The following is a 15,340-nucleotide window of genomic DNA, read 5'->3' as shown; positions in this document are numbered from 1 at the left end:
AGCATCCTTCCTTTCAATTGTTTATATCTGGTATTTTGTTGCAGTAATGGAAAGCTGCTTACCATAGCATTTAAACTGCTCATGCTGCCCAGAAAAGAGATCTTCACTGTCTTTCCACCCATTCAGTTTGCTGAGAGACAGGGACTTGCCTCTGCAGCTGGCAGAATAAGCCAGCTCCTATTAGGAATCTACTCCAATTCTGAAATCTGTGTCCTGTGCGACCTTAACCAGTCACATCCCCCTGATGAGACCTTTGCATCTGTCCTGCTCCTATCCATACCTGCAAGTCGCTGTATCACAATATCAGGTTGGGTTTTCTGTGGAAGCTTAGTGGTCAGAAAAACTCTGCCAAATAAGCCAAGACAGGGGCACTGCGCCGCAGCTCAGGCCAGCTCGCAGAGGGCTGACTGCTATGGGGACACTGGGCTGGTAGGAATGTTAAAAATAAAACACAGCAGAAAGGCCTTCACCTTGCCAGCTCATGTGTTCTCTGAGCAGAGCCTGCTACAGTCTCCCCAAAATAGTTAGAGCAGGACCTAAACCGAGTGTTTCTCAGTGAAATTCTTTCTTCCCTCATTAGAACTGAGTAGTGTTGACAGCCAGGGCTCTTAGAGTTGAAGGTTGGAGGAATAGAGTGATAAGGAGAAAAACAACATTTATTGAGCAAATGCTATGCTCTGAGTGCTTCTCATATAGAACCTCATTTATCCTGCAATAAACAGCATGCCTTGTGTGACAATATTCATTTAGAAACAAGGACTCAGAAGGAGAGGACTTTACCAAGTTTTTAGTTTGTCTTATAGCAAAGCAAAACAGAGCACCTCACTTGTGAAACCAATTTTGTCTAACCACAGAGATGGTTTTTTAAAATGGAAAGTTGGCTCTCAATGTTCAGCACAGATCTTATTTCCTGGGAGAGCCAACCTCAACTTTCTTCTTCTCAGAATTAACACAGTTGGTCCTGACTTTCGTATGTTGAGAAGATTAATTGCAGTAGCATTTACAAAAAGGACCCATAAAATTGCTGTCAATGTCTTTGTTTGCTAAGCTTGTGTCCTTCTTCCCTGTCTCCTTTTCCTCTTAGCACTCTTATATGTTAGGGGGAAACCACGGAACAAAACAAAACAAAATAAAGCAAAACAGAACAAGGATAACGCTGCCCTCTTGTTGCTTATGATCTAGCTGTATAAGGAAAAACACAATAAACTACACTAAAAGTAAATTGTAGTGTTTAGTGTGTTAGTGGGTGGCAAGTATTGAGGACAAAAACAAAGCAAGTAGAAGAACAGAAAGAGAGGCAAGCACTTTGTAATTTCATAGGGCTCTGCTGTTCCTTCTATCCCCACTCATTTTCTCTCATTGCCTCCCTTAGCTGTGTGACTCATCTGGGTAGCAGAAGACATCCCAGAGCCTGTAAACCTCAGAGAAAATATTCCATTGATAAACTGTAATGCTGCCAGCTATAGACATGTTCACATCATGTTAAATGAAGAAGGGGTGTAGGAAGACAATTCCTTTGGATCTTGAAGAAGTAGAGAAGCTTCCAGAGCCCAGGGACTTCCAAGTTCCTTTTATCTTGCTTTGGAAATCAGGGTGGTCAGTGTTTGGGGAGAGGGTTTCAAGCATAATTTAAACTTAATGGGAAAGAGAGCTATAAAAGATATATGATCTACATCTTACTTAAATTGCTCATGGGATAAAATATCTTTGGGCAATGTGTTTGGGATCTTAAAAAGTATGCTGGACCAGCTCTGCAGATAGTGAATTGTGAAGTGAAAGTCTCAGTTCTTATGTAACAAGATAACATAAAAATTGCAGAATGTTAAGGAATCAAGTGATAAAATGTAAACTAGAAACACATTCTTAGGGAAAGTACTGTAGTTAGGAGGCGACAGTGTCAAAAGAAGCAACATGTTTAAAGGAAGAATCAGTGGTTCAGGACCATGGATATGTCCTCCACAAGAACTCAAAAAATGCAGTCAATGAAGAGTACAGAATCACAATTTCCACTCCCCAACTAAATCTACTACTTGAACTGACTAAGGGCTTTGAAGACAGCTAGCATGGCAGATGCAGATCTGTGCTCTCCCTACCTGCCCATTGCATTGACCTCTGTATGTTGGAGGATGCTTACTGCACTGAGATTGTTTGTTCTGGACATGGATATGTGCTCTGTCCACAAGAGGGGCCAGCTCAAAGACAAGGAAGGTGGTAAGCAGCACTGAGCCAGAAATGGACCTGGCAGATTTACATGTCAGCTGTAGGGTTTTGATCATGGAAGCATGTCTTATACTGTCCCTCTGAGTTCCCAGAGGGTCTGAGTTCTTGCAGCATACAGTGGTAGCTAGTTTTAGAAGACAGCCTTTGTGATCTTTGTTAATTTCTTGTACTCTCTCCTCATCCCCTACTTGCACTTCCTAGAAAGATGATGCAGGTCACAAAGCAAAAGCTCATAGAATCCTGGAGCTTCCAGCAGAAGGCATGGATGGTGATGCTGGATATTAGGATCTCATCCTTTTGAGTCCCTGTGCCTTCATTTGCTCATCTTTTTTTAATGTATTTGATACAGGGTCTACAGGGTGTTCAGGGTCTCATTATGTAGATTGGACTCATCATGATCCTCCTGTTTTCAGCCTCCCAAGCACTGGGATTACAGGCATGCACCACCACACCCATTCTTAATCACTGTCTCAGCATGCCCCAGGGTTGGGGCCAGCATGGCATGCCAGGGATTGAATCCTGGCCATTGCATTCTGCCTAAGCAGGTGCTTTAGTCCACTAAGCTATCTGGCCAGCCTTTTTTATTTTCCCATCTTTTGAAGTCAGAAACATAAATCTTACTCTGCCTGTCTACAACTGTGGCTGGATTTAGTTCTGAAGGTACTTTTCTAGGGCCCAGTAATCACAAGGAGTTAAAGTGTACATATACAACGGGCTTGACATCCTCAGAATGTATATCATCTACTGAGTAATTAATCAAATTGCACTTTGTTTAATTTTCCTCCCCCATACATGCCTGCATCAAATCTTGTCATTGTCTCTCTGTGAATCCCTGCAGTTGACCAAGGAAGAATTATTTACACCATCTTCTCGATCCTTCTAGTAACATAATTGCAAGTAATGATTAATCCCACCTTTATGTGAGAAAACTAAGACTTTAGACGGCCAGAGTAATGGCTTTTCAAACTAGACTTGAAGCTCAATCCTGGTTGACCTGACTCATACATTGAGTTTCTCCATCTACATTTTGGCTTCTGCCCCTGAGCACAGCCAAGGAAGGGTCACTGTTCACAGAAAATCTTATGGAGTCCAGAATTTAGACCAGCGGAGGGTCATCAGACCAAGGACTATCCCCACAATAAAATTTCCGAATCTGCACCCTCTCCCATCCTTCCAGAATGATGTCTTCTCCACTTCCAAATTTCTTTACCAGGGGCCCCTAATTATTGTTCCAACTGCTAGATAAGAAAGCAAGTGTTTTAAAAAGTAGTGATTTTGAGGGATAATGAGAGGAATCCTTCCTAAGAAAGGGAAAAAAGAGTCACATAACTTGGACACTTCTTTGCAGGCAGGGATGGACAAGTGCAAGTGGAAAACACAAAATACACTATTCTACCACTTTACCACATCAGCCCAAAGGGTGAATACTGAACAGCATAGGATGTGCCTACTCTCCACATCCAACAGGGCTCCTCTCTTCTTCAGTTAAATAAGGAATCAGCAAAGACTCAATACAAATGGGTTTGAAGTGGGAGCCCTGAGTATACCAAGTCTTAAATCTAAGGACAAGGCTGTGTTAGGAACAAAGATCTCTTACAAAGATCTTCACAGCATCTGGCCATGCTTGCTTTAGAAGCTGCATGCCCTGTAAATATTAAAAGCACATGGCATAGTTGAATTGAGCTGGGGTTAACTAAGTGATGCAAGTGATATATTTTTAGACATTTGATTAAACATTTATGATTCTGGTTTTCAAGTTTTCTATTCTGGGTTTGAGATGTCTTGGGCCTTCATGCACTTTCCTAGGTTCATTAGATTAAAAAATACGTTAGCATAAGTAACTTTAAGATGGCGAATTCTTATGATATTTTGCTTCAATCTTGAAGACAGGTTGGAATTCAAATTATATTCCAAGATGACTGAGAAAAATTTAGCTGGATGTAAGGGTGAGGAGGGTTTGTGCTGCTTCCCAGGGATTACACTCAGTATTTTACCCTACGTGGTAATTGTTCTTTTGAAGGCATCAAATTTGTGGCCTGGAAGAAACATGGAACGTGGACCATGTTTCCATATTTCAAGTGTCAAGGGCCCCTTGAACCAAGTAGTTTAGTAACTGAGATATCAGACACTGCTCAGGTTTCTATAGGGTGTTTTCGAAGAAAATGAATATACACCAAGCCCTTTCTCTTACTTTCCTTTAGCTCTAGCCTTTTATATATACCATCTCTCTTAATCCTCAAACTGAGCCTTCAGAATGAGCACCCATAAGCCTGTTTTATAAGGGAGAGGTTGAAGCCTCCTAGATCTGTAATTACTCATATGAATCCAAAACTTTGGAAAGGGATAGATAGAACCAAGACTAGAAACTTGGGCTAACTTTCAAGCTATTGCTCCTTCAGCTTCATACATTCCAAAAGAGAGGAAGAAGATCCAGGTGGAAGGAGAAAAAGAAGCACCCCAAGTAATGGGGAAGAAGTGGTTTGATCACCTGTCTACTCCCAGCCTTGAGAAAGGAGGCAAGTGAGGCGAAAACAGCAAGCTTAGAGAGAAGCTGCAAGTCCTGAGCCTAACACAGCTATGAAGATCCGGGCAGAAGCCTCAGTGCAGGAATTTGGAGACCTGATAATGTGGACAACCAAGCTGCAGAAATGGCAGCTGGCAGGAGGGCCAGTGTACCAATGGAAGGAATGCTTCTCAGTACTCTCAAGACAATAGGCACCCTCAAGGTGCTGGTCCTCCTCAGGCTTCACTTCTATAGCTTGCCCCAAACATAGTCAACAGAAAGCAATGGCAACCAGGGCCTGCATCACTTTAAGAGCTTTAATTGGCCACAAAGAAAGCTATAGTAATCAATGCTAATTTATACATCTCCTTTTCCCAAGGGCCTCTGATTGAAAGAAGTGTGATTTCCTAGTCTGGAGTTATTAATACATACTGTATGCCATTGGCAAATGGGGCCAAGCGGTTAGCTTGGATGGCCTGAAAGTTGGAGGCTTTCCAATTTCCACTGGTTTCTTCACCTCTCTCTGACCTAAATCTTCATAATAGCACAAATGAAATGTCTATAACTTTTTTTTATTCAAATCTTATTGGGTTAAAAAGGAGAGGAGTTATGGATTGTGTCCCAGATGCACTTCCTGCCTTTCTTTTGGGGCAATTTAGTAAGATTGATGGGTCTTTGCTTCATTTCTTAAAAGAAATGTGCCTTGTGGTATTTATTTCATCACTCTCTCTAGTCATCCAGCCAATACGTTTTATTGAGTCTTATTGTATGCCAGGTCCTGGGTTCAGCGATAGCAATATGGAAAGACATTAAACATAGCCACTGTGCTTGAGTCTTGTGTCATTTGAGTTTCCTAATATTTTGGAATCATGTGTTTCCTTGAAAACTTGGTGAAACTATTAGTGCCCTTCAATCATCAAAATGTCTGAAAGTTTGGCACATGCAATAGAACATCAAAATGTAAGAGAATCCACAGACTTTGCCCAAGATCCCATGCATCTCACAGGGCCCCACTGATGCACTCTGTATCACAGACCCAAAAGTGCATCTCTGTACTCTGATGAGTAGTAGTCCTGTACGGATCTGATGTGGAAGTGGTGTTTCCTCTGACAAATCACACAAAAGAGAGCATTCCATTACCTCCAGAGTCAAGCATAGAGTGATAATGCTACGCATGGCCAGTGAGAAGCTGGATGCACTCTCCTTGACAGTGCTCCCAACTTAGGGGATTTTTGTACAGGTTCCTTCCCCTTGTCCACCTGGATTCTGGATTCTCAATACGTCTAGCTATTCTCGATGAGCTCCAAGAGCTCTTTGAGCTCTGGCATTCTAGAACCTCCAGGTCAATCTCTCAGAAGTTTCCAAACTGTGATCCTTTTGCAGCATGTCAGACTGTTGAATTCTCCTCCATACCTTCAGTGTCCCATCCATAAAAGATGCCATGTGTCTCCACACCTGCATCTCTCTCCTCTATACCTACTTCTTTTAGAGTAATATTTGGTACTGTAGAAAGATTAATCTGTGCGAAGACATGACCCCCAACACAAATACAGCAACCCTGGGCAGACTCCTTAAACTTTGAGGCTCAGTTTTTTCCTCTGAAAAATGGAAATATGAATACCACTTACCTCCTATGGCTTAGAGGCTCTAGTTATGCTGGTAAACTAGTTACATCAGCATCAAAAGCAGCTTTTTCTACTCTCTCCATCCCCAACCCAGCAAGATATTGCAGTCTCAGAAGGTTTTTCACTGACATTTTTTCCACATGTTTCCTTAGCTGCACAATGGGGCAGTTTATATAAACACAATAGGTAGAAAGAAATCAAGAACACAGCTGTAACCTGGTCCAACCTTCGGTGTTTAAGACCTAGAGGGAGGGCCTGGAAGTAGTTTCTAGGTTTCCCACAGACAAAGAAAGGCTGAGCTGAGGCAAAGACTCATGATACCTTTCAACTGTGCGGGGTGACGGCACTGAAAAGAACATTTGCTGCCAAAGGTGGTGCCCTCCAGACAGGAGAAGGAGGCGGCATAGACATGATGGTGATCGGGGACACCGCAGTCCACTGGCTCACACGCCACCTGCTTGTTCCACTTGCCCTCTGCGCAGGTCACTATGACACTGGGTCCAGTCTAAAAAGCAGAGATAGGCACAGTAAGGGACAGCAGACCAGGCCCAAGAAGTTGTGGAAAAACACACTTCTTCCACACATGACATTTCAGTCTTGCCTGGACACCAGGAGACCAATGTCTGGTGCTTAACATTAGCTCATTTTAAATAATTTCAAAAGCTGTACAAAATAGAAAGCTTAGTTCCTTTTTAAAGGTGAGAAACCTGAGGCTTAGGGAGCTTATATGCTAAATACCTGGGTAAGCATATGTGGGACATGAACTCAGAGACTATTCTACCTTTATAGAGTCTTTCAGATTATTATTTCCATCTTTGTGACAAGGGTTTGGGAATCCAGGGCCTTTCCTAAATATGGCAACTTCTTTACCAAAGGCTCAAGTGTGGTTAAAGTGGTGGATGCTGGCCCCTGGGTGTTGATCATGATTATCTTTTATTGGAGGTGGCTACTAGGAGCCTAAAGGAGTCTTCGGTACACAGTAGATATTTCTTTGGGGTACAAGAGACCTGAGTAGTTGACTTTTATATGATCAGACCATGTGCAAGTCCTTTCTTTCCTGAGTTTTCCTACTGATAAAATGAATTGACTAAATCTGAGAATTGCTCTATCAAACACTCCTTATTCTCAGATTTGGTGGCTCAATAATCAAGAGATAAGGATATGAAGAAGAAACAAGTCTGGGGAAAATGAAAGAGTTGGCAGAGATAGACTAAAGTAGAAGATGAGGGCTGTGTTGGTGGAAAGGTGAGGTCACGCTGTGCAGCCAAGGGGAAGATGCTCAACAGGAGCCCACAGGCTTCCAGTCAAAGAGAAAGCACCAAGTCCCCAAGTACTGGGGATGCCAAGTGTAGATCTGGGATTTTAATAGTAAAGGACATTTTCCTCTGTTAAACACACATCAAAGGGAGTAGAGGTCTTTCACTGCCAAAACAGCTTTTTGTTTCCACAGGAGTTCAGACCTGCCGTATTTGATACATGGAAGAAAGCAAGGCTCTTAGACTAGCAAGCCCAGAAAGCTGTGTGCAGCTAGACATATCCAACAACAAAGGAGGTGCCTGTGACTTGCGTGAAGATGCAAAGTCCAGAGCCCTGGAAAATCTGCATCCAGAAACACAGCTCTTGGATCCTCAAATCCCTGGGCTGGAAGGATCTTTCACTGCACCCTTGTCCCACTGCCCCACTGCCTACCTGAGACATCAAAGAAACATCTGCCTGAGCAGCATCCTGCCACATCATTCCAGCCCATTTACTGTGGCACATGGCACATGAGGCTCATTTGGTCTTTCATGTGCTCCACTAAAGATGTCCAGAAAGTTTTTTGCTACCCTTCTTCCTGCTGGACTCCAAGCCACATGGGCAGCCAGAAGTACCTTGGTTGATATGATGTGACCACAGTGTGCCCTTCAACAGTTTCCTGTTTCCCTAAGGATGAGCCTAAACTTCCTGAGTGAGCTGGCACTTGCTGCAGCAGTTGACCTGGCTCTAGTCTCAGGACTTGGGGTGAATTTACAAGACATAAAAATTCCACCTATGGCATGCTTCTTCTCACCAAGGGGCCTCCATATACATTTCCTGCCAATGCCAGAGTATTGTCTGTCCCTCCTACCCTTTGTCTAGCTATCCACTTCTCAGTTTTCATGTTATTTCTAGGATGTTTCCCATGAATTCCACTGGGATTCAACAACACCCTACACTTCGCTCTACAGTATAAATCATGCTGTGAGGTCACTGCTCATGAACTGTCCATCCTTCTCTCCACTGGGAACTAAGCTCATTGAGAACAGTGCCCGGGTCTACTTAATCATGTCTTTTCTAGAATGTAGAACAACATCTGATTTGCAATGGACATGCTTTATAATGAATGAAAGAAAGAAAGAATGAATGAATGAACATGTCATAGAGGACTCGCCTCTACCTAAAGCACCCCATTCAATTATAGTAGAGTCCTAATTGCAAAAGCTTTATTTTACACATTCAGCTCATCCTCTGGAAGATCTACAACTTATACGAAGACACTGATGTGTATGACATGTGGAATACACTGCACAGGAGCTCTCTGAGGAGTCTACATGCAGTTGTTGGTTTCTTGATTCATTCATGTGTGTGTAAGTTGAGAGAGGAGAGAGAGAGAGAGAGAGAGAGAGAGAGAGAGAGAGAGAGAGAGAGAGAGAGGAGAGAGAGATATCTACTATGTGTATTACATGGCAGAACTATATTCATACCACTATTTTTGTGGCACTAGCAGCACTATTTCCTGTGCTGGAGACTCTGCAGAGAACATGTTTCATGCCCGCCGCCCTTCCCCAAGCTGGAAGAAGGCTCTGCGCTCAGCACCTACACACCTGGCTTTTGAGCAGCTCATCATCCCTCTGTATCTGGAGCACGTAACCCGTCTGGCAGCGGACAGTACACTGGGCCCCGTGGTAGCGGTCGCTGCTGGAGCAATTGAGGGAAGCATTCTCCACGGCCAGCTCTGGGCAGTCAGAGGCCTTACAGGCAAAGTGCACACAGCTGAGAAGGGAAAAGATGAGAGGGTGAGGGGTGTTTGCTCATGGACAATTACACTGTGGAGGAAGGACAAGGCCTGCACTTCTCAGAACTTCAGGATGCTGAGACTGAAGGAAGAAAGGGGGCTGCTTGGGGTAGAGGAGGCTGGAGGCCATGGTTAAGGTTCACTATTAGAAGTTCAAATTATGAGGACACATTATGTAGATTCAGATCCTGCCACTTAACAGCTCTGTAAGTTACTGGGTTTCCAACCTGACAGCCTCTGTTTTCCAATTTATGAAATGAGAATCATTAAGATTACAGTAAATATTTTATTTCCAGGCACTATGTTAAAACCTGTTTATATTTTGTAAGAGTATTCATTTCTGAGGGCCTTGGGAGAATTAATTCAGTGAATACTGAAAATACACACAGCAGAATTCCTGGTACATCCAAAGCACTCAGTTATTGGTAACTAATGCATAAATACATATATCTCCCCTTATCTAGAAGCTGTGTGGCCCAACCATACTCTCTTTCTGAGCTCAGCATCCCTTCAAATTGAGCAAGCCTCACACAGCTAATAGACTCAACAAAGGGATGGAGGTCGGAGTCATTCATAAACTACAAGGTGACCTTTGAATTGTCAGTGACAACTGCAGAGATCAAGGCTGGCTGCTTGCTGTTGCAGCCACTGTTCACTTTTCTTCTAGGCTGAATTCTACTCTTTCATCTTGCCCAAGCTATATGCAAATTTCTTTCTTTTTTGTTTGTTTGTGTTTTGGCAGTAAGGTGGATCAAACTAGGGACGTTGTACTTGCTAGGCAGGCACTTAAGCCACTGAGCTATATCCCTAGCCCTACTTTCCTGTCTCTAACACAGTAGCCTCATGCTAGATGCAAAATAACCACAGGCCCTGGGTGCCCACTAGTTCCTGGGATGGGTGCTAATACTTAGCAGTGCAAACAGAAACCATATGAAGTTCCTGTGTTTGGCTCTTTCCTCTTACGTTACAGTTATTCAGACGCTCAGTAACATTAGTTCCTATTCACTCACTGCTTATATGCATGAGCTCACTCCAGCCTCACAATAATCCTCTGAGCTAAGTGTTATTCATTTTACAGTTGGAAAAGTGAAGGACCAGAAAGATTAAGTTACTTGTACAAGTTCTCACCCACATGTGTGACCCAAGAGTCCTTGTAATTAACCTTGACCTACAGTTCTAGGCTTTGGCATCCTTGTGTGCAGAGCTATCCGTTTCACCTTATGAACATTACATTGTGCATTCAAATATGCCTTACACAACATCCATTGCCAAATGACAAGAAACAAATGAAGGCTCCGAAGCAGTGCACTGAGGCTGAGGTGTTTATTTCTGACTCAGAAAGTTTTGTAGGGTTACTTTTCTCTGACTGTCACCTCTCTGATGGTGTCTGCCTTGATACCTACAGTACACACAGAGAGCTACATTTTCATCCATAACCTCAATGTCTTGTTTTCCAGTTTTAACCTACTATAGATTATAGCGACCTTCTGGAGAGCTTTCTAACATGCTCTTGGTGCCTATTTCACAATGCTCTGCTGAGGGCTCCATCAGGACACGCTTACTCACACTGCACATTCTGCCTACTGCTCCAAGCATAGTAAGAAACAAAGTGGGAGTGGCAGAGGAGCTCCAGGCCTCCAGAACACAGCATGGGCACACACACTTTCTTAAATGCTCAGAGAAGCATGAACACTTAATTTTGGTCTCAGATCCTCTCCAATGAGGCTTTGCACACTTCCCATATGCCCTCCCTATAGACAGGACAAATGACATCAAGGGACACAGATTGGGCTCCTCCCATTCTCTTCCTTTTCGGCCTCCTCCCCACCCCTGAGCCTTCAGCACTGCAGCATGCAGAGATCTTAAAGAGCCTGTGACTATGGTGTCAACGCAAGGGCTTTGACACCAAACAATGCATTTGTTCATGTTGTGTAAGCGCTGGGGGAAGGAGCCACGTGGTTCCAATTTAAATAGATTTATTCCATAAGCTTCTAGCAGCTCACAAGCAGTTTCTGACCTGTGCCTTTCAGTTTAGATACTTTTGCTTGCTCCATACTCTAGAAGGCTCCGAGCCCCTGTCCTGTGAGGATCCAGAGGGAAAAGAGACTTTGTTCTCTGGGCCCTGGGGCCTTGGATGTCAAAATGGTACCTTTTTCCTTCTTCTGTGCATGTTACATTCTTCTTCATAGGAAAGTGAAAACATGAAACATTTCATTTCCCTGGGTGGAAAAGGTACAGTGCTATACTGATCAAGGAAATTGAAATTCAAGTTCCAGCTCTGAAATTTATTTATTTATGTATTTTGGCGGAACCAGGGGTTGAACTCAGGTCCTTGAAATTGCCAGGGAAGCGCTTATTCCACTGAGCCATCTCCCCGGCCCCGCAGCTTTGAAATTTATCAGTTGTGAGAACTTTGAAGTGGAGGCAACATTCTAAGGCTCAGTTTCTTCATCAGTGAAAGGAAAGCAATGAGATGATTTATCTCTTGGAACTATGAGCAAGATGAGCTGCCACCCATAGTTTTTCTATTGAACAGACCCTGATAGGGTCTCACTGGATACCGAACTGTGCTGGAGGGGACCAATAAGGTACATGGAATCCCGGGTAGCTAAGAGGGAAGTCTGGATGCTGAGGAATAGTGAGTCACTTTAGACAGTGATGCACACAGAATGCCATGACAACGAAGCGAAACTGTAGAGGATGCTCATTTGAGGAAGAGGCGGGTCAACTTTTGTAGAAAGCTCCTTATTCAAAGGACCTCTAACTAGGATCTGGATGAAATCCAGAATCAGTTATATAAAAATATTCAGGGTAGAGATAATTCCTGGCATATTTCAGAACAGGTTAAAAGATGCAGAACAGATGGGCTATGTGTGTCAATTGAATAAAAGGTCAATGTGGGAGAAATGATTTAGAATCTATGAGGTCCCATGAGAAATTTATCTTTCTGTTGTCTCTGCATGAGAGGAAGATATGACCTGGTCACATGTGTTACCTGACCAAAAGGTCCTTCAGTCAGATGAGCACAGGTAACAGTGGATTTTTTCTTTTTTTGCAGAACTGGGGATTGAACTCAGGCCCTTGTGCTTGCCAGGCAGGTGCTTATTCTACTGACCCATCTCCCCAGCCCTTTACAGTGGATTAATGAGACCAATCAGCTTCTATGTGACAAGACTTCTCGGAAAGTTCAAAATTCTAATGTATGTTATGATGTCCTGAAGAAACTAAGGTGAAATTATCCCCCAAACTCTGAAACCCTTTTCCAAGGGGCTATTAGCACTACTGCCTTCCAGAAAACCTTTTGTGGAGTGAGGCATTATTGGGTTTCCAGCACATCTGTCTGTACACTTCTTGAAGGCTTGCAAACAGGAAGAAGAGGAGGCAGGAGATAACATGTGATGTGTGTCAGGCATCAGCCACTGGATTCGATCTACATCACATTATGTGCAAGCGCACAATAACTTCTTGGGGTAGTGATGTTATTCTCCTTCAGACTATGAGTTTAAAATGGCTTGCCCAGGGCACTCCGCCTGGACACAATCTGGATGGAGATCTGCCAGTGTGTTCCCTAACTCCCTGCTCCTTCTTTTTCTATCCTGTTGGTTGAAAAAGGTTGTGTGAACACAATGTCCAAAACTGATAAACATTACCCCAGCTGGTCCTCCCACACAACCACCCTGCAACAACCCTGACATTTCTGCAACACCAAAATAAAAACAAGAACAACAAGAAAAAAAGGAAAGACTTTGATCTTTTCTTTTAATTTTTAATGGGGGAAGAAGTGATGGATGTTTAAGAAGAATAATAAAAGAAGGAGACAATAAAGCACTCTTGAAGGAAGGTGACTGATTGGATGCATAGGGGAAGAGACAGAGATAATTGTATGCATCAAATTCTCATACTGAGCAAGGGTGGAGACCCAGTGCAGAGCCGGAAAACATACTTCAGTCACTTTCTTTCACGTATTTATTTACAGATGCAAGTTCTATAGAGAGCCTTAGGCTATTAACCAATCCCTCAGCTGTTGTCCCCACTGCTACACGACGTGGACACCAACTATGCCTAGCAGAGAACTCACTGGGCAGTGCTAGAACAAAGAGAAAACTAGAGTGAAAGAGCTGACCGAAGGCTCTTCTAGTCTTGTCCTGTGGCTCATGGTTTAACTCCTGTGGCCTGCTGCAATTATGCTGTTGCAAAATGAAGCTAAGGCCGGGCAGGCAGTTTATAAGTCATCCTCGGGTGCTTAGAGGGAGGCAAGTGAAAAGACAGCATGTCCACCACTGGAAAATAAAACTTCCCTGGAGGTCAGGTTTGCAGGGTCATTTGAGAACTGAGACTGAGAAAGAGCTGGTGTAAGAGGACCTCAGCTTTTCAGGGAAAAAAATGAGGCTCCTAGAGCACCTGACTCTAGCCTGCTCTTTGTGGATTTCTAAACACTATATTGTGGTAGGTATCCAAGGTTTTGAAGAGTAGGCGACGAAGACTCAGTGGACGGCAACATTCAGGTAGACAATGTGACCAGGCGAGCTGAAAGGGAAGGAAAGCGGGGGTGGGAGGGGCATGTGTAGAAGCAACAGCACTGCTCCTGACCAAGGAGGTCTTGTAGGTCAGTTGCTTTCAAGGCTTTTGATTTCATTAAAGAATTTCATGAGGAATTCTGGTCCTTAATTGTAATTCTCTTGATATTTAAATGTTGGCAGTTAGTTAAAGAAGAGAATAGGTGAAAAAGAATTTTTTTTTTTTTTTTTTTTGACAACAGACTTGAAACCCCTGGTGAAGAGGACTGAGAATCAGATTCAAAGGCTGGACCTCCTGGGTGACTGTGGATCTCACTTTCTTTGCCTGGTCCCTGAGTTTCTTTTCAAGTGAGGATGAAGAACTGGGAATCTTTCAGAGTTTCAACTTTTAGGTGTCACAGTTTTATGAAGACAAACAACAGAGTTGTGCATTTGTTAAAAGCTCTTTGGAATAGAAGAAATTAGGCTTTGATAATCTCAGGTATTGATAAGGATACAGGAAATAGGAAGCCAGGCACATAGGAAACCTGATAGGTCTCTCATGGCAGTTAGAAAAGAGCAATATTTTAGAGAAAATAAGGCAGCATCTGGCAGAGTCAGACACATGTGATCAGACAGCACTCCCACCTGTGTAATATCCCCTAGACCAGTGATTTCCAACCTAAGGTCTAAGAGACAGAGACAACTTATTTCCCACCAAAGATGGCCTTCCTTTTTCTGTGTGCAACAAGGTCTCGTGCTGCTCAGGCTGGCCTTGAACTTATTCTGAGTGAGGCTCCTTCTGCCTCATCCTCCTAAGTGCTGAGGTTGCAGGCACGTACCACCATGTCTAGCAAAAGTGGCCTTCCTGAAGCCGGCACTCTATCAATCACATTCCTTCTGTCTGGATGAGGGTGGCAATTTGTAATAGTAGGTTCATGCTTGGAGTGCCTGTCATTCTGGTCTTCTGAATACGGGCTGCTTGTCATGACATGCCAGGTGCTGCTGTACTGTCTCTCAGGTAGATGATTGTTCAAAAAGAAAAGGGTGGCTAAAACTTTGAAAAGAAAAAAAAAAAGAAAAGGGTGGTGAATGAAGGCAGGAGACAGGAAAAGGAATGTTGTGGGACTGTCCTGCTTCAAGGTTGTATATGGTTAGATTTTTGGACTTATGTGTAAGCGTAAGAGTTATATAATTCTTTATGCCTACTTTAAAATATATTCTAATTTTTAAATTTTTTTTCATCATATTCTGTAGGGACTTAAAGTTCAAGATATCAATACTTGATGAAAAATACCTGTTCCATTTTATGCCTAATGTTTGATATTCAGACAGATAGTGAGGTTAAGCTTAACAGCCTAAGTTGTATGGTAATAACAATAAACTTCTCTTCTGGAGGGTTAGCAACCTAAGTTTGCAGACCAAAATCAGAGAAAAAGGAGGGCTGCAAGGAAAGCCAACA

The 15,340-nt window shown here is 43.1% G+C and overlaps 1 protein-coding gene across 2 annotated transcripts in view; it reads right to left on the bottom strand.

The window, feature by feature from the left end:
* LOC101583960 (pappalysin-1) overlaps nucleotides 1–15,340 on the bottom strand; it is a 132,599-nt gene that overhangs the window by 46,670 nt on the left and 70,589 nt on the right. For both annotated transcript variants that reach the window (XM_004641459.2, XM_023701594.1), the window contains exons 7-8: nucleotides 9,192–9,360; nucleotides 6,670–6,853 (exon numbers count right to left, since the gene is read on the bottom strand). In XM_004641459.2, coding sequence (XP_004641516.1) covers nucleotides 6,670–6,853; nucleotides 9,192–9,360 — 353 coding nt within the window. The remainder of the gene's footprint in view (nucleotides 1–6,669; nucleotides 6,854–9,191; nucleotides 9,361–15,340) is intronic.

Source organism: Octodon degus, unplaced genomic scaffold (assembly GCF_000260255.1).
Source record: "Octodon degus isolate 3935 unplaced genomic scaffold, OctDeg1.0 scaffold00137, whole genome shotgun sequence".
NCBI classification, from domain to species: Eukaryota; Metazoa; Chordata; class Mammalia; order Rodentia; family Octodontidae; genus Octodon; species Octodon degus.
The sequence above is the reverse complement of the archived record's forward strand: the minus strand, read 5'-3'. Positions and strand labels throughout refer to the sequence as shown.